Source organism: Crocodylus porosus, unplaced genomic scaffold, assembly GCF_001723895.1.
Source record: "Crocodylus porosus isolate Cpor-Errol unplaced genomic scaffold, CroPor_comp1, whole genome shotgun sequence".
Classification (NCBI taxonomy): Eukaryota; Metazoa; Chordata; order Crocodylia; family Crocodylidae; genus Crocodylus; species Crocodylus porosus.
The window spans coordinates 188,713,136-188,730,617 of NW_017728906.1; the positions used below are offsets into that span (position 1 = coordinate 188,713,136).

The 17,482-nt window shown below is 44.6% G+C and overlaps 1 protein-coding gene across 1 annotated transcript in view; it reads right to left on the reverse strand.

The window, feature by feature from the left end:
* The window catches only part of TYR (tyrosinase), an 85,411-nt gene that overhangs the window by 45,255 nt on the left and 22,674 nt on the right, over positions 1-17,482 (reverse strand). The window contains exon 3 of the mRNA XM_019530365.1: positions 15,385-15,532. Within this exon, the coding sequence (XP_019385910.1) occupies positions 15,385-15,532 (148 nt within the window). The remainder of the gene's footprint in view (positions 1-15,384; positions 15,533-17,482) is intronic.

The window sequence follows — 17,482 nt, forward strand, 5'->3', positions numbered from 1 at the left end:
GCTGGAGGTTATGGCTCCACTTTAATTGCATAAGTACATGCACCCAGTGACTACCTAATGTCAAATACATTACCTAGCTTTGAAGAAAGGGCTAGAACCCTTCCCAGGTATACCCAAGCTGCTAGAGTTGTGCTCTGTCTTACTTCCCTCTGGTCCAATGGATCTGTTCTATTCAATGTGGAACAACTTCAAGAAGGGCCATTGAAAGTGCACCCAGTTCTCTCTCTCCCTTCTCTCCCACCCCCTATAATTCAGAGGTCAGGACTTTAAGTTGGGAAGTGGGATTTGAATTTTCTCAGGTCCAAGGCTCAGGGACCTACATCATGATTTGATCTATCATAGGAAAGAGATGGGAGCCTATCTTGGCTAGCCAGACTTTAAAAAGAAAGGAATATATCTTTCCCAACTCAGCTTTTAAAGTCAGTTTGGATGTCTGTCTTTAGGAGGGGGAGGGTTCACCTCTGCAAATCTTGAAATGGTGGGAGGTGCCTAAGCTCCAGTAAAAGGTAGAATTTAAGGACATGTAACACCCACACACACACAAACACTTGGGTTATATATTGTGTCTTTTTGTGTTTGTGTGTTTTTATGTAGGCAAGATGGCCCCTATTGTTCTGGCCATGTGCTCAGCACATGGCAAGCTGGGGCCGTATCTGGGGAATACATAAAACCCTCTGGCTTCATTGGACAGAGGAAGCAGAGGGTGCTTCAGACAGATTGGTTGGGAGAAAGACTGAAAGGTGGCTCTCCCGGATTGGACAAGGCTTGTGTGATGTCACACTAGGTATATAAGAATGACACACTGAGGTTCACTGTCTCTTTTTCCCCTGGGGCTGCTGAGAGCTGCACAGCTGCATTGGGAACCAGAAAACCTGCTCCCCATGGAGGGTAGGGGGTCCCCCGCCCCTTCACGGGAGAGGCAAGCAAAAGCTATTTGAAGGGAAAGCCTTAGGTACAAGGAGAGAAAGTCTACCTCAGAGATTGAGACTCCTAACCTATTTCCTTCCTCTTTCCCTTCTTTTTTTTCTTAAGTGGGTTAAAGCCATGAGGGAAACTGCCCAGGAATGGGTGCTGGTACAATTCCCCTGTGTTTGGGAATTGTAGTGTCTCAGCATTGTGGTATAGCTGAGACTGGATGTTCAGGCTGCAGCCATTGGCCTGGGCTCTTTGTTATTGCTGTTTTACAGGTACGGTGTTTCAGCCTAGCTGTGTGGCTGAACCCCAGGTATATGTCTGGCTAGCATGGTTGCAGCCAGGGTGAGACCTGGCACCACTTGTTGTCTATCCCGGCCTCAGTGCAATATTAGCCTGGCCAACATTTTGCTGCCCAATTCAGGCCTGGGCCTCCCTTTGTCCCCTTTTGTAGTTTATGTCCCAATCAAGCAATGTGGTTGGGCGCTAGTTGTAGTTCAGACCCAAGCTGAGATAGATCTGACCTTTCCTCCACGCTCTTTTGCAGCTTTCTGTCCAGCAGAGCTGTGATTGGGACTAGGAATTTTGGGGTGTGGCATGCTGACAAAAGCCACAAAGCCACTGTGCAGAACTGGAGCGCTTTACCACTTCTCCAGGAGCAACGGAGCCCCTTGCAATGCAGAAGGACCCATACTCTCTAGCATAATCCTGTAGTCCAGTGAACCCAAGGAGCAGCTCAAAGGACTCTCTAGTGAAGCCCCCCTCTCCAGCCCTTTGCTGAAAGGCAGGCAGAAGGGTGCAAGCCCCTGGAACTGCCTTTTGGGTGGGCTTCAAGTGCCTGGACTTTCTGGGCATGGGTGAAGCTTCCCCAGAAGGATGCAATCTATGAACTAAGCTTTGTAGTTGGTAGTGCTTTACATCATATTTAGTGTTTTTCTTTGGGGGTTATTTGTGTTTGTTTTCTGTAATAAATTTATCTGTTGCATTCACAGTGCTTCTGAGCTCATGAGGAAGGAGCCTAATTTCCATAAAATAAACTTTTTCACCCAGGGGACTTTGTAAGATCCTTTAATACTCCTGTGCAATATCATGTTTCATTTCTACCTGGGAGAAATTTTACAGTCTTTGCGTTCTCCTTTTTCTGAGGAAAGAGGCCAAAAGTTTTCAAATAAAGAACTTCTTTTGCAACTATCTAGTTGAGTTAATAAAAGATATTGCTTCTACCAAGAATTCTGACTGCTTTTGCCTGTAGACCAACACGGCTACAATCTGTATCCCTATGCCACTAACAGCTCTCAGTGGCACTGCCCGTCAGGACAGCACAGTCTAGTGCAGGAAATAGTACTAGTTCAAGGGACTTAATTGTACCAGGCCTTTCTTCTGGGTACACCTAGGAGAGACTTCTTTCTGTTCATTACCTCACTAGTGCATTAATGCAGGGGCTTGGAACAATCTCTTCTTAAGCCTGCCAGACATAGACAGATCAAAACCGTGAGCTGACAAATCCTTGACATGCTGCAGAAAGAGTATGGGTTTATCGTAACCGTGGGTGGAGGTGCATTACTAATGGCTGCCTCCTGACTTGCCTTTGTCTAGTAGATTAATATGGCTCCAAGCTACAGTTCATGAAGTTCCAGAGAATATCGTTTGTAGCATATGTCATCATTTTTTGCCAATTTATCTGAGGAAACAACATGAGATTCGCAGTGTCTATACCGAGTGATAAATGTAATAAAACACACAGCACTTGCACAGGGACTTTTCAACATTGTGATGCTTTATAAGCTACCAAGGGATTCACATAGTAGTGCTTCAGTCCTGGCTTTCCCACTGTCATTAAATGGCACATTCTTTCTGTGCCTCAGGTCCCAACCTGCATAATGTGATTAATACTTCCTTTGCCTCATCCTTTGCCCATGTAGGTCCTTTAGATCAATGATACTCAGTTCACAGGTTCTTCAACTGATCACTTGTAGCTATTCCTAGAAAATGTTACATGTGTTTGGTTTTTTACTCCATGCACGGGGGGGGAGGGGGGGGGGTTCTGTAATCATGAGTAATGAAAACAGCTGGCTTTTTTTCAAATTAAGCTTTTTTCCAAATTTTCATCCCAACATTTCCTGTGAGTGATATTTGTTGCTGGAATTAATATTTTTGCACAATATATAATTTTAGACAAACTACTGCCTTCTGGGGTGGGGAGGGGATAGGAGAAGGCACGGGGGAAGCTTCCTTTTACAAAAAAATTGAATTCCCTGATTGTGCTTCAGCTGTTCAAATAACATCATAGCTTACTGGTCAAAGTATGAAGTAGTATTTGCTATCTGTCTTTTTATTTCTTTTTCTTTTCCTAGTTAACTTTTCTGTTTAACAGGCTGCTCTATGGAGCTCACCAGATTTAATAATTCATAGGTGACAATCAAGGCCGTGCATCATTTTATCATGTTCTGGAAGCCCTGGAGGCTAAGTTTTGAATAGAGACCCTGATCCAGCCTGCCAGTGTTGCAGAAGGGGATGCCTAAGTGTCCTGAGAAGGCAAGAGAACAGGGCATGATGCAACTTGACTAGGCAGAGTTAGTGGAGGTTATACAGGCCTCAGAGGCTGGTATCTAGGATAGTGTCCCCTGCTATCACAAAGCACTTGCACAAGCAGTAAAAAATTGTGCTGATTTAGATTGTCAGTTTGCATCCATCTCAGCATTTAGCCATTTGCTGCCTCACCCCCTAGAGATAAGGCAGAATGTAGGTAGCAAATAACCACCTACTGGGCATGTCTACATGTTTATTAATGTGCTATAATTATGGCACGTCAAGTTTAGCACCTGTAATAACAGGGACTAAACTTAATGCATTGCAATTGGTGCTACTAGGCATTAGTGCAGATGAACACTTTTTGTGTGATGCTTAATGCCCATTGGACTAATGTACTGCACATTTGCATATTAGCATGGTTTTTGCATGATGCACTAATGTGCAATAGAAGATTATTCCAATAGCATTAAGCATCTCATGTAGACATACCCACATACCTATTGGCTGGGGAACACCCTTCTCAACAACACAGTGGCTGAAAGGGATCTTGGAGTCATTGTTGACTCCAGAATGAACATGAGCCACCAATGCGAAGAAGCAGTTAGTAAGGCTAACTGGACCTTGTCATGCATCTAGAGATGCATCACAAGCAGGTCCAGGGAGGTGATCCTCCCCCTCTATGTGGTGCTGGTTAGGCGGTGTGGTTGGAGTATTGCATCCAGTTCTGGGCGCCGCACTTCAAGAGGGGTGTGGCTAACCTGGAGAGGGTCCAGAGGAGGGCCACTTGCATGGTCAGGGGGCAGCAGGCCAGGCCCTAAAAAGATAGACTTAAGGGCCTGAATCTGTTCAGCCTCCACAAGAGAAGATTGAGAGGGGATCTGGTGGCCATCTATAAATTCACCAGGGGGAACCAGTGGAAAATAGGTGAGACTGTGTTCCCCTGGGCACCACCTGGGATAACAAGGAATAACGGCCACAAATTGATAGAGAGTAGGTTCAGACTTGATATCAGGAGGCATTACTTTATGGTTAGGGCTGCCAGGCTCTGGAATGGGCTCCCAAGAGAGGTGATGCTCTCCCCTAACTTGGGGGTCTTCAAGAGGAGGTTGGATAGATATCTCGCTGGGGTATTATGCACTTGTTCCTGCCCAGGACAGGGGGTTGGACTTCATGATCTGTTCAGGGCCCTTCTGATCCTAGAAACAAAGAAACTATAAAACTGTGTGCTGCTATCCCAGGATAGCTGCTTGTCTGTCTCTTCCTTATCCTGATGTAGTTTGTGTCAGTATACAACATACAGTTATCATCTGTCTGTCATCAGTGGCTGAATCTGAGAGCTTCTCCTCAGATAGTTGTATTATGGATGACTGACCTCTTCAGGCAGAATGGTGCCAGCTAATACCATATACCGGTAGGTCCTGCACCTCTGTGTATGTGTATGTGAGTATACATACAAACGTACAAAGTTTTGCCCCCTAGCACAAGACTCTAGCCTTGCATGGTACTAAACAAAATGATCATTCTGCAGCGAACAACAACATCAGTGTATTGGTTGAAATTACATGAAACTGCAAGTAAGTATTGTCATTGTTTGTTTTGGGCTGTATTGTATTTTATTGTAGCACCTAAGATCTCTACCCATGGACCAGGGCAAGGCCCTATACAAATCAAAGCATGAATACAGCTGCTGCATCAAAGATCTTATATAACCTAAGTTTAAGATGAGACAAGAGAGAGGGGCGGACATGGGCGAGTATAAGCAAGTGATGCGACAAGACAACAATGCTGGTTAGCTTAATAAGCAGAAGTTTCATAGTTTCATAGATGATAGGGTCGGAAGGGACCTGAGCAGGTCATCAAGTCCGACCCCCTGCCATGGCAGGAAAGGATTTTGGGGTCAAATGACCCTGGCTAGGTGATTATCTAGCCTCCTTTTAAAGACACCCTGGGTAGGAGCCAGCACCACTTCCCTTGGAAATTGGTTCCAGATCCTAGCTTCCTTGACAGTGAAGTAGCGCCTCCTGATATCTAGCCTGAATCTACCCTCAATCCACTTGTGGCCATTATTCCTAGTTACTCCTGGTAGTGCTCGGGGGAATAGGGACTCTCCCATTCCCCGCTGGTCCACCCGGTAAGTTTATAGATGGCCACCAGATCCCCTCTCAGCCTTCTCTTGTGGAGGCTGAACAGGTTCAGGTCCCGTAGCCTCTCCTCATAGGGCCTGTCCTGCTGCCCCCTGACCATGTGAGTGGCCTCCTCTGGACCCTCTCCATGTTGTCCACATCCCTCTTGAAGTGCAGCGCCCAGAACTGGACGCAGTACTCCAGCTGCGGCCTGACCAGTGTCACACAGAGGGGGAGGATCACCTCCTTGGCCCTGCTTGAGATGCATCTGTGGATTCATGACAAGGTGTGGTTAGCTTTACTGACCATGTTCTCACATTGTCGGCCCATGTTTATCTTGGAATCAATAATGACTCCAAGATCTTTTTCTGCCTCTGTGCTGACTAAAAGGGAGTTCCACAACCTGTAGGTATGCTGCTGGTTCTTCCTCCCTAGGTGCAGTACCCTGGGCTTGTCAGTATCAAATCCCATGCTATTCTCATTCACCCACCCTGGTAACCTGTCCGGATCCAGTTGTCCCTTCTAGTGTGCCCACCTCTCCCCATATCTTAGTGTCATCTGCGAATTGGAACAAGGTACTTTTCACCCCCTCGTCTAAGTTGCTGCTGAAGATGTTGAACAGTGCAGGCCCAAGGACCAAGCCCTGGGGGACTCCACTGCCCACATCCCTCCAAGTCAAAAATGACCCATCCACCACCACTCTCTGGATGTGACCCTCCAGCCAACTAGTGATCTATTTGACTGTGTAGGTGTCAATGCCACAGTCCCCTAGTTTTTTTAATGAGAATGGGGTGAGAGACAGTGTCAAAGACCTTCCTAAAGTCCAGAAAGACTACATCTACCATGACACTTGCATCCAGGGATTTTGTGACCTGATCATAAAAGGCAACCAGGTTGGTCTGCCAGGACCTGCCTCTAATGAACCCAGGCTGGTTGCCCCTGATCATAATGTCACCTATTGGTCCCTCACAGATATGGTCCTGGATAATTTTCTCAAAGAGCTTCCCCAGGACCGAGGTAAGACTAACGGTCCTATAATTACCTGGGTCCTCCTTTCTCCCTTTTTTGAAAATGGAGACCACATTGGCCTTTTTCCAGTCCTCTGGTACCTCACCAGAGCACCATGAGTGCTCATAAAGCTCTGCCAGGGGTCCCGCAACGACCCCCGCCAATTCCCTAAGCACCCAGGAGTGGAGATCATCTGGACCTGCTGATTTAAATATGTCCAGCCCCACCAGAAGTTCCCTAACTAGGTTGCCCCTGACCCTAGGCCTGGTGGTGCTTCTCCTGAGTCTATCTGGAATCCTAGTGGTGGAGGAGATGTCCCAGTCCCAGCCCAGGAAAATGGAGGCAAAGAATTTGTTAAAGAGGTCAGCTTTATCATCTGCTGCAACCACCAGATTGCCAAGCACGTCCTGGAGGGGCCCAATGTTCCTTCTTTTTACTCCCTATGTATTTAAAAAAGGATTTTTTGTTATCTTTGATCCTGGTCGTTAGTCCCAATTCCATCTCTGCCTTAGCCTTCCTAACAATTCCCCTACAATCTCAGAACATCAGAGGCCTGATGAACGTTTTTGTAGGCACTATGGCAAAGGAGAATTTTAAAGGAGGACTTGAGCTAGAACAATTTGTGACAGTAGGAGAGGAGAGTATCTTCTTTCACATAGGAGGGACAGCATGGGAGACAGCATGAAGGCATTGTCTTAAATATTTATACGTAGCTGGTGGAAGCTGGCATTATAGGACCATCAGAAGCAGGAGTCAGTCTTTTTATATGGAATGAGAAAGACAGGAAGGATATAAGCCCTTTCAAGAACCTTTGTGACTTATGTTGGCTGTGAAGGAGACAGAGATGATAGTAGAGGAATGCAAAGAGAGGGCTGACATGCTCAATGCACTGGTTTAGGGAAAAGATCTTTGTAGCAGCCTTCTGAATTGATAGGATATGGCAAAATTACAATTGTTGAGGCCAGAGAGAAATAAACTAAAGTAAACAATGTGCTTGAGAGTCTGTGTGGTTGTTTATGAAAGGCCATTTCTTACAGATTCTTCTTGAATAACAGATCTAAAACCTGAACACACAGCTTGGATGTGAGGACCAAGCTTGGATGTGGGGACCAAGACAGAGTTTTAAGATAAAGATGATATCCAGGATATGGGACTGAATGGATAGAAGGGACTGAACAAGAATTAAGGAGAAAGGTCTGGATGAGGGGAATGAGATAAGTTTGGAGTAATGTTTTAATAAGACTCTGACAATAAATCATATAGCCATTGGCAATCTAAGCATGCATCCAAGCTCAAGGACCTTGATTTGATTCAGCTATATTAAAATCTGTTTGTGAAGTGTTTGCACTACCAGAGATGTTTAAATGAGCAGACATCTCCAATCCAAAAAGTGTCAACCAATCAGACCATGAAAAAACTCAGTGAAGACTTCTTTTTGTTTCCATTTTTTGGTTCTTGAAATTTGAAAGGAATCTTTCAAAACAAAAAAATGTGGAGGTTCTAGTTATGAAAAAGGTTGAGATTTTCAGTTTTTCAGCCACTGCCGTACTCTCTTTTTTGGAGAAAAACAGGTATTTATCCATTACATTTTTGCTTCTATTCTGACATGGGAAGACCCCCCCCCAGGTTTTCAATGGATGATTTTGCTTACCTCTAACAAGGTGAGAGTGAAAAGGTCTCAGGTGTGCTATTGCTTATCTATTACTATCCCCTCACAGCTACACTAAAAGATAAAAACAGATGCCAGTTTTATTTGAATTTGAACTGAATTTGAGTGTTTTTGTCTCAGAGCAAACCCCAGATTTTATAGAGGGATAAGCCCATTGCTCCACATTAAGTACCTGTGAAGTATCTGAATTAGCACTTTGTCACTGAACAATCACTGCTAATTTGAGTTAATTGACATTTCAGCCTTTTGCTTGTTTGGTGTTGCTCTGGTCCTGAGGTGTGGGCAGTAAGAATCTTACCTAGAGCCCAGGCTGCTAGCAGCAGGCACCCACAAGGCTGAAAGCTGCTGCATCATGGCCTGGAGCCCAGGCCCAGCTCATTGCCAGCAGTGGCTGGACAGGGGAGCATGGTGGGGAAGGGGCTTGGGCTGTGCTGCCACAACAAAGATTAGTTTCCTCAAGGCTCCCTGCCATCTGCCTCTGGCACACCAGCCATATTTCATATTGAGGTTGTGGGGGCTTTTAGCACTTTGCCCAAAAACATTGCCAAACTCTGGCCTAGAAAGTAACGTAGAGTGGGGTCCCAAAGGTGGGAATCCTGGGGGTGCTCAATGGTATTTTTAAGTGCAGGATGAAGTGCAACTCTTGGATCTAACTCATGAGGCTTACTGGAAATTGCCATGAGTTAGACTGATCCTCCTGACCCAACAGATGTGAGCTTCAATCTGGAGCTGATCCGGGGACAGAGGCTTCATCTCTGAATTGCCTTTCCCTAGGTCCCCTGCCCCCCGACCCCAGTTCCTGTTCTGTCTCAGGATTTGGTGGGGAGGGGGGAGAGGGAGAAGGCCAGGGAGGGAGCCATGCTGGAGTGGAGAAGGTGGGTGGATTGGTGTTCCCCACCTCAGGGGGTGGCTCCAATCCACCCACCCCACTCTCCAGTGCTGGCTGGGTAACCCCCAGAACGATCTCCCTCCACTCCCTCCTCCCCGCCCCCCATTCTGAAAACAGCACAGGGAGCTGCGTTAGCAAATCCCTGCTTCAGGCATGTGCAGACAGAAGTTAATGAAGGAGCTCTGCTTTGCAGCACCTTTATATGAACCCTTATTACAACCCTTCAGATTATCACAGGATAGTTCTCTTTTAAAGATCTCTGCAGCTCTGCACTTGTGTTTGGTCATGGCTGTAGAGCACTTTCAGGGGCCAGACTGAGCAAAAACTGTCACTTCCGTCTGTGCCTCTAGTTCCATTTCTTTTTTCTTTTTTAGGGTCTTGCAGGGCTTCCAGGGTATTGAATTAGAGGAAATAAGCACACTGTTAAGAGGAAGGAAGGGAGAGGGACAAATAAATCAGAGTGATGGAGGGAGGTGGTGAGGGACAGGTGTGTTGCTGAGGGACAGGACGTGAGGGAGTGATGTCAGCCCAAAGGCAAGAATTCTTATTAAAAATGGAAGGAAATCTTTTCCTGACCTCCTCAGTGTTGTTGTTTGTTTTTGAATTTATGGTCTTAAGCCAAATCAGCCATATCATTTCTGAACTGTATTTGATTGAGCTCAAGTTCGTGTGGTGCTACCACCAGCAAGTATCCTACCTCCCAGACTCTTCAGCCTGGGGCTTCAGATACTCCCAAATCCATGCCAGGCACCCTACATGCAAGCCCCAAGCCTGAGGGCCTTGGAGTTCAAATGCCCCCTAGTCAAAAGGCCAAAGGAGCAAGCTAGAGGAAAAGCCTAAGAGCCATGCTACATCACCACACATTGTATAGCCAAGATCCTCGTGTTTGGAGGCATTCACATGGGTAGACTCTCACATGGGTGCCTGCCAGCAGTGCAATGGACAGGTCTTCACCGTCTAACCACAGCAAGTCATTCAAGGCCAAGAGGAAGGGTATCTCCTCTGCCAGGTAAGTAAAACCACCTAGGCTGAAAACCACCTCATGGTGGCATCTCCCCTGTCTAAAGGCCCGGCTTTGGCTGCATATGCAGCTGCTCCTTGGAGCTTGAGTCCCTGGCTGGCTCCTCCCTCTTTATTCTCTTTTGCTGACTCAAGACTATATTTGAATAGTGAACAGATTAGCAATTAAGAGCACTGCTTTCCAAAGCTAAAACTCCTCAAATTGGCTGAATTTAGTACACTGTGAATGGTTTCCAAGAAGCTCCAATCAACAATTAATATCTATTTTTTTCTTGTTGCAGATTTGGTCTTTGGCGCTTGGCACTGACAAGAAGAGGTGAGGAACTTGATTCTGCACTGATGAGAGGGCTGCATGCTTTGAAGGAAGGGCATGATAATGAGACCCTTGCTCCCTATGGAAGATCATCCCTAGTACTTCACTTGCACCCAGCAGTAGATTTCACAGAGACTTGTGAGAGAGAACAGCAACTGTCCTTCCCTGTGCATGGTGTGCTTCAATGTAAATTCAGTTAAAATGGTCTATTGCCTTTTGGAAGTCTCTGAATGCTTCAGTTTTTAGTGTATTTATCTGCACAGCATCCCCGTCAGGTAGGTGGCATTATGCTTACAGATGAGGAACAGAAGGGCAGAGACCCAGAGCTTCAGAAACATATTTGAGGATTGATTTTTAACAGTTGCAAGGTATTTAAATACTAGGGAAGTTGAGTGATGTACCCAGCATCCCACAGAGAACTGGTGAGGTAGAATTGAGCAATTAGGCACCTGAATCCTAGAGTGACCATCTGCATTGGGACACTTTCCCTCTCTGAACAATTAAAGACACTGAACAGTGCCCGGCTTTTCTGAGGGTCTGCAAGTCGACATCACAATAGAGATGTATTTGCCTGTATCACAGAGTGTGCACCCCCACCCCTTGGTGTCAATCATCCCCTGCCTCAGAGGTCTCCAGCTAGTTCCTGAGTCCTGCAGTGGATCCTGTTCTCCTATTGACATCCTGAGGCAGAGGGGACTAGAAATAGAAGCCCACTGGCTTCAACGCTGTAATTGCAATCAAAGCTCAAATGCACTCTGAGTGAAACACAAAAGTTGAGCCTGAGAAATATTTCCTCTGCAGCAGTTGCTATTGTTCTCCCCTTCTATGCTATTCTTTGTATGCCTGCCTGCCGCTCAGAAAATAAATCCTCCTCAGCCCTTCAGATTTAAAGTCTATGTAGGAGAGAATCAGCTTATTAAATGTACTGTACTTACCTATCAGTCACCTACTTATTAATTATAACTAAAAGCATGATTAATCTGTCACAGATAAGGCTGCTAAGTAACCCTAATCATACTAATGTATTTCTGTCACTTATACAAAAGGCAGCATTCTTACTGGTTTTTACATCAGTGTGTACAAAAACCCATGCACAGAGCAGCTGCAAGGTGATGGTAGCATTTCTTTTGCCATGGATAGACTGAGGTTGTATCATACATTTTGCAACTGTCCTCACAGTTGTGTGGTGATCTACCAGTAGAGTCTAATGACATTACTTTTGTAAAAAGCAAAAACCATTTTTCCTTCCTAAAATTTATAAGGATTACAGTTATGGGACATTTTTTTCAGGGGTTCATAATAGCCAGGGATGTAATCCTCACACACACACACACACACACACACACCCCCCCCCCCCCAGGACAAGAACCACTTTAGGTCTGTTCTGTGTATGAATTAAGTAGCGTGTAGGTCTCGTGCTGTGGTGAATTTCACTTTGAAAGTAATAAAACCGATGTTCATCTGTTCTTCTTTTTAAATGCCTATATGAATTTGAGGCAAGGATTTTTGTGTGTGGTATCTTTTATTGACCTAACTGCATGGTAGGGATAGAGTTAGATAAGCTTTTGAGTAGCCAGGTTTCTTTCCCAGAGATCCGAGGAAGGATACCACAAGCACATGAAAGCTTGACTAAGTCTATCCCCATCACGCAGTGAATCCAGTAAAAGGTATCATTGAAAAGATACCACCCACAAAAACTATTTTCTTGCATATTTCATGGATTAGCACAATCACTTCACATCACTTCAATGCTACCACATATGAATTTCCCTTAGCTATGTATTCTTCCCTGTCAATGACCATTCAAATGATATGCATTTAATAGCACAAAAGCTCCTGGAAAGTGAATTTCCAATGTGCATATACAAGTTTCTTAGAAGCCAAATTTTTAGTTTTAAATGTACATCCATACTAGGAATTCTGCCCACTCAAGTTACATGGCAGAATACCACTATGTGGGTACATGTAATCAGTCCCACTCTAGTTGTTTGGATTTTAAATATTCTCAAAATATTTGTGGCAATGAATTCAAAAAAGGTATGTATCACTTACATATGAGCAAAATGGGGTTGGAATAAGGGTACATACTACAAAGAAAACTCTTTAATGGCACAGTACTGTTGTTAAATATACAAATATGGGGGGGAGACTTAGATTTTGTCTGGTTTTTCTAAATTCTAATAGTCATAGGGTTTATTTGTAGTACTTTTTTAACCTAACTAATATTTTATTATTTCCTGATGTAAACTGTTACAGCCTGAAGTTCTATACTGCAACGCAAAGTTTGAGATTTATTCTACAGTTCCCTTGTGCTGTATGGCTGCATGACCTACATAGAGAGAGCATTTTCTTTTTCTCGTGAATAAGCTCCTTGCTAAAGGAAAGCATGAACTGACTCAGTATGGCTCTAGGCAGGTAATAACTTCTGTAAGAACTCAAAAAGGTAGTATCAGGTAACCCTGTTGCCCTGAGCAATGACAGTGGTCTCATGGCATCCTTTCTGTTCAGTACATAGCAGGGAGTTAGGGGGATCAGTGAGGGGTACATGTTGCAATGACTTTGGCATACAGATGCCTCTTAGGATTGTACTTCAGCCTCTTCCAACCCAGCTAGTTGACTCTGTAAGTCACTGAGCAGGGAGATACATGGGAAAAGGTCAGGGCTTGAAAAATCCACTCACCCCTGTAAGTAGGAACCTTTCCCTGGTGAGTGACATCAACCTTGGTAGAATCTGAACTTTTAATATTTTTTTTTGTTTCAAATTACACTGTGTATAACAAGAGCAGATCCTTGGCTCGTACAACTCTGACCTGGTTCCATGGACTTCAGCAAAGCTCTGTCAGTTTATACCAGTAACATTCAGTGAGTAGCTCAGGAGTCAGCAGAACAAGCAGTATTATCTAAAGAGCTACTAGAACCTAAAAAACCCTGCAGGGAGTTGTGGCAAATGCATTTCAACCCAAAAGAAAACAAAATAGGCCACCTTGTTATCTGTGTGTAGCACGAGAGAATGCTTGTGTTGCATTATTCAGGATTGCAGGAAAAAAAATAACCAATGTATTCAGAGGGGGTGGGGGGAACCTCACCCAAAGCCCTCACTGATAAAATTTTTTGCAAAGAGCCATCGGTAATAAGTGGACGTGTCAGTTGCAGCTGTGGTCTAAGGATCATTGGGCCTGTCTACGTGTGGATTAACGCACTATAGTTAATGTGCATTAAATCTAGTACCTCCATTATTAGCTACTAGGAGAATGCACATTAAGGCACATTAACCTGTGGTTTTTAAGTAATGCTTAATGCACATTAGCCTATTTAGCTAATAGCATGTTTAGTTAGCATGTGCATGTTAACTAAATAGCACAGGCACTTACACATATGTGGGGTGTCTACTGCAATGTGCTGGAAATCCAGCATGTCAGAGCAGGTTTGATTAATCAAGTCTGGTGGAACATGTAAACTGACATGCTCTAGGAGCCTCGCACACACGTGTATCAGCAGTGCAGTGCACCTCCGCTCTGAGAAAATGATGGCGGTGCACTTTGAACTAAAACACATTCAATGTGCTTTAGTTCAAATTGCACCGCCGTCATTTTCTTAGCATGGAGGTGCACTGCGCTGCTGATACATGTGCTCCTAATGCAGCCCTGGGGCTTTCAGTTTCTGTGGCTCACTAATTAAAAGCACCCAGCGTTGCTTTGGGAGCATGTGTAAAAATGTCCATGTTTTTAGTGATGCTTTAATGTAAATGAAAATAGGATAATGCACATTAAAGTGCATGTGACATACGACAGCTCATGCCTTTGTCTTTCTGGAAACAGAACTTTCTGATATTTCTGCTGCTGCTCAGAACTTCCATGAATCCAGCAGAGAGAAATGACCCAAAATATGGCATCCTGATTGTAGTTAGTCAGAGGTGCAGCAGAGCTGGCAAAAGTCTGGAAAATATCAGCTTGTTTTAAAATTCTTGATATTTATGATTTTTCAGTCTTTCCGTTAATGAAGTCTTCTTTTCTTACTGCTTGTGCTTATTTTTTAGTCATTGCAAATGATTTGCAATGCCGTAGTATAATTAGTTATAATCATCTGCACATATTCTAGTGGCAAATAGACTTTTATTTTTTTTTTTATTGCTATCTTGGAAATTCATTTTTTCTTGAGTGCTTTTTGTCTTCTTTTTGCCAAACTGATGGTGGGTTTGTTTGCTTGTTTGTTCTTTCTCCTGTTTCTAATGCATACTTCTTCCTCTCCTTCCCTCTCACATTCCCTCTCTTTCAGCAAATTGTTCTTGTAATTTTGTTTCTCATTTACATTCTGGGTGCTTATACTTTTATTTATGGGTGATGTATTAGAATTTTCTTCATGAAAGGTGAATTAAAATATATATTTGGAATATGGAAGAATTTTTCGATTTCATCATAGCAATGCTGACATAAAGTCACATATTTTGGCCCAAAGTCTTTAACACTACACATATGTGTATTTCTTATTCAGCATGGAATCATTGAATTATTTTATTTTTGGTAATACATATTAACACATTTCTCAGTTTTTAATGCCACATTCCGTCTAGCATAAAAAGGTGATATAATTTATCATTTAAATTTATATTTTTCATGAAGTAATGGCAGAATTGACTGGTTGGTCTGAAAGTAACCTTCATCGAGGCATCAAAACAGCAGATCTGTTAGGGTTCGGACACATGTACATTTGGAACCATTTCAAAAGGGGAACATTTCAAAAAAGAAGAAAAATGGTTAGGTGTGGAAAAGCCAGGAATGATAAAATGTAGCAAAGCTGCTACAAATGAAGACTCCAAATGAACGGCTCCAAATATACATGCATCAAAGAAAAGTAAAAGGAAGAATACCCTTATAAATACCCAGAATTAATCACTTTTACAAAGAGGAGTCGCACTTACCTGTCAACAAAGGCATGATGAAGTATAAAGACGGGATCATTAGCAGATCCTTGCACTTGAGACATTGAGCCATTCATGTAGATGTGAAGTGCATTATGCAAGCTGCTTTGAGAGATATTTGATATTGCAGTCCGTGGATCAGCAAAACCTGTATGTGAATAGTAAATCATATAATGATATGAAGAGGTGCATAATCATTTTTCTGCTACGAAAGCAGATCAATATTTTATGCATATTCTACCCTAGTATAATGCTAACACTTGAAGAATGAGCATTAGTACATTCAAAAGGCATAGCAGAGAGGAAATGAGAAGAAACTATATTACTGTAACACCACTAATGCAGCATGTCACTATATGTACTGCTTAATTGAATTAAAATTGTGATTCTTTGTCCAATGTTTTCTACCGTTAAAAAAATCCTAAGATTCTAGTGTTGTAAATCTTTATTCATGGTTACTTATTCATATAGTTTCAGGTCAGTAGGACATACATATGGCAAACTATTTGAACCCTAATATATGAAAAGGAGATGTTTAACAAATGAACACTAGCTCTAACAAACCCCAGGTAGCTGGTAAAGCACTGAAAATCTGAAGAAAAGTAAATGTATTACCAAAGGTGTAAAAGAGTAATTCTGGGAATTAGTGTTTTTTTGGTCAAACCATAGGTGGTGGAAAGGGGGCCTAACAGGGCTTAGTCCCCCCAAACATGGGGCAGCAGTAGGGCTGTAAGGCAGCGGGCTTCCAGTGGCTGCAGCAGAGGTGGAGAGGGAGTGGGTCTCAGGCTGAAGCAGGCACTGCACAACCAGCAGGTTGCAGGACTGAGCCACAAGCAGCTCATCTGGGAGGGCTTGGCTCCTTCTGGCATAAGCATCCTGGGAGGCATGGGGAGCATGTGCCTTGGACCTGCATGGTGCAGCGTGGACTGCTGCCTGCTGTGGGCTGGGGCCAGGTGGCACCAGGCTCTTTCTGACAGGGCAAAGCTGAGCTAGGCTGTGCTCAAGGCATGCAGCAATGGTGCTGAAAGCAAGGATATGGGAGTGGGGAGAGTTGCAGCCACCCCAGAACTTGACCTAGCCTCCACTTCCAGTGCCACCACTGCCCACCCCAAGTGCAGCCCTAGCCCAGATCCTCCCTGCTGGGAAGAGCCGAACATCACCCAGCCTGCAGCTGCAGCCTGCCCTGCCCCCTGCAGACTTGGAGGCACATGCCCCCCATGCCTCCCGGGGTGCACATATCAGCAGGAGCCATGCCCCTGAGATGAACTGCTTATGTCTCAGTCCCACAGACTGCATGGGTGAGCAACAGCACCAGGGCTCAGAGGTATGGCCATAACCCCACAAGCCTACTCTAGCACACTGCCGCTATTTGCCCAAAACAGTCTGCGGCAGCTTTGCCGCTTTTGCCTCAGGGGGCCATGCCAGCCAATGTCTGGCAATGCTCCCACCCCTGCCACTGCAGCAGTAAGTCGGGAGTGCCAGGCGGACCCTGGCTCAGGTCTCTGCTGGTGGGACAGGGAAGGGGAAATTAAATCCCTCTCTGGCCAGTTCACTTGGGGCTACTGCTGGGGCTGGCCATGCTCCCACCGCTGGAGCAGCAAGCAGAGGAATACCTGGCAGGTCAGTGCTGATGGCACAGAGTGGGGTGGGGATAAATCTCTTACCTACCCGCTTAGGGGGACCGGCATCTGGCCATGCCCCCTTCCCTGACCACTCTTCTTGGGCCAGGGAGCAGAGGGGCATGGCCAGATTTGCTCCACTGGAGCAGAGAGCACAGCCCTGTTTAGGGCTGCAGAGCATGCTGGGATGCTGGGGGGTCTCTGGTTTAACTTAAACCAGGAAGGGGTCTGGGACAGAAGTTCCATAAACTGGTTTGACTTCAATCAGTTGAGTCTGATAACACATTCAAGCAGGATTATCTCAAACCCGATTCAACCACTTTGAAACTGGTTTATGTGCACTGAACTTCTGCTCTGTTACAGGTTTAAACCAGTTTCAGCTCACTTAAAACAGTTTATGTATAACTTCTGTCCCTAGCCCAGAGTTTCAGGACCCTTCCTTTGTTGAGTTTCATTCTGTTTTCATAGTTTCTAGGGTC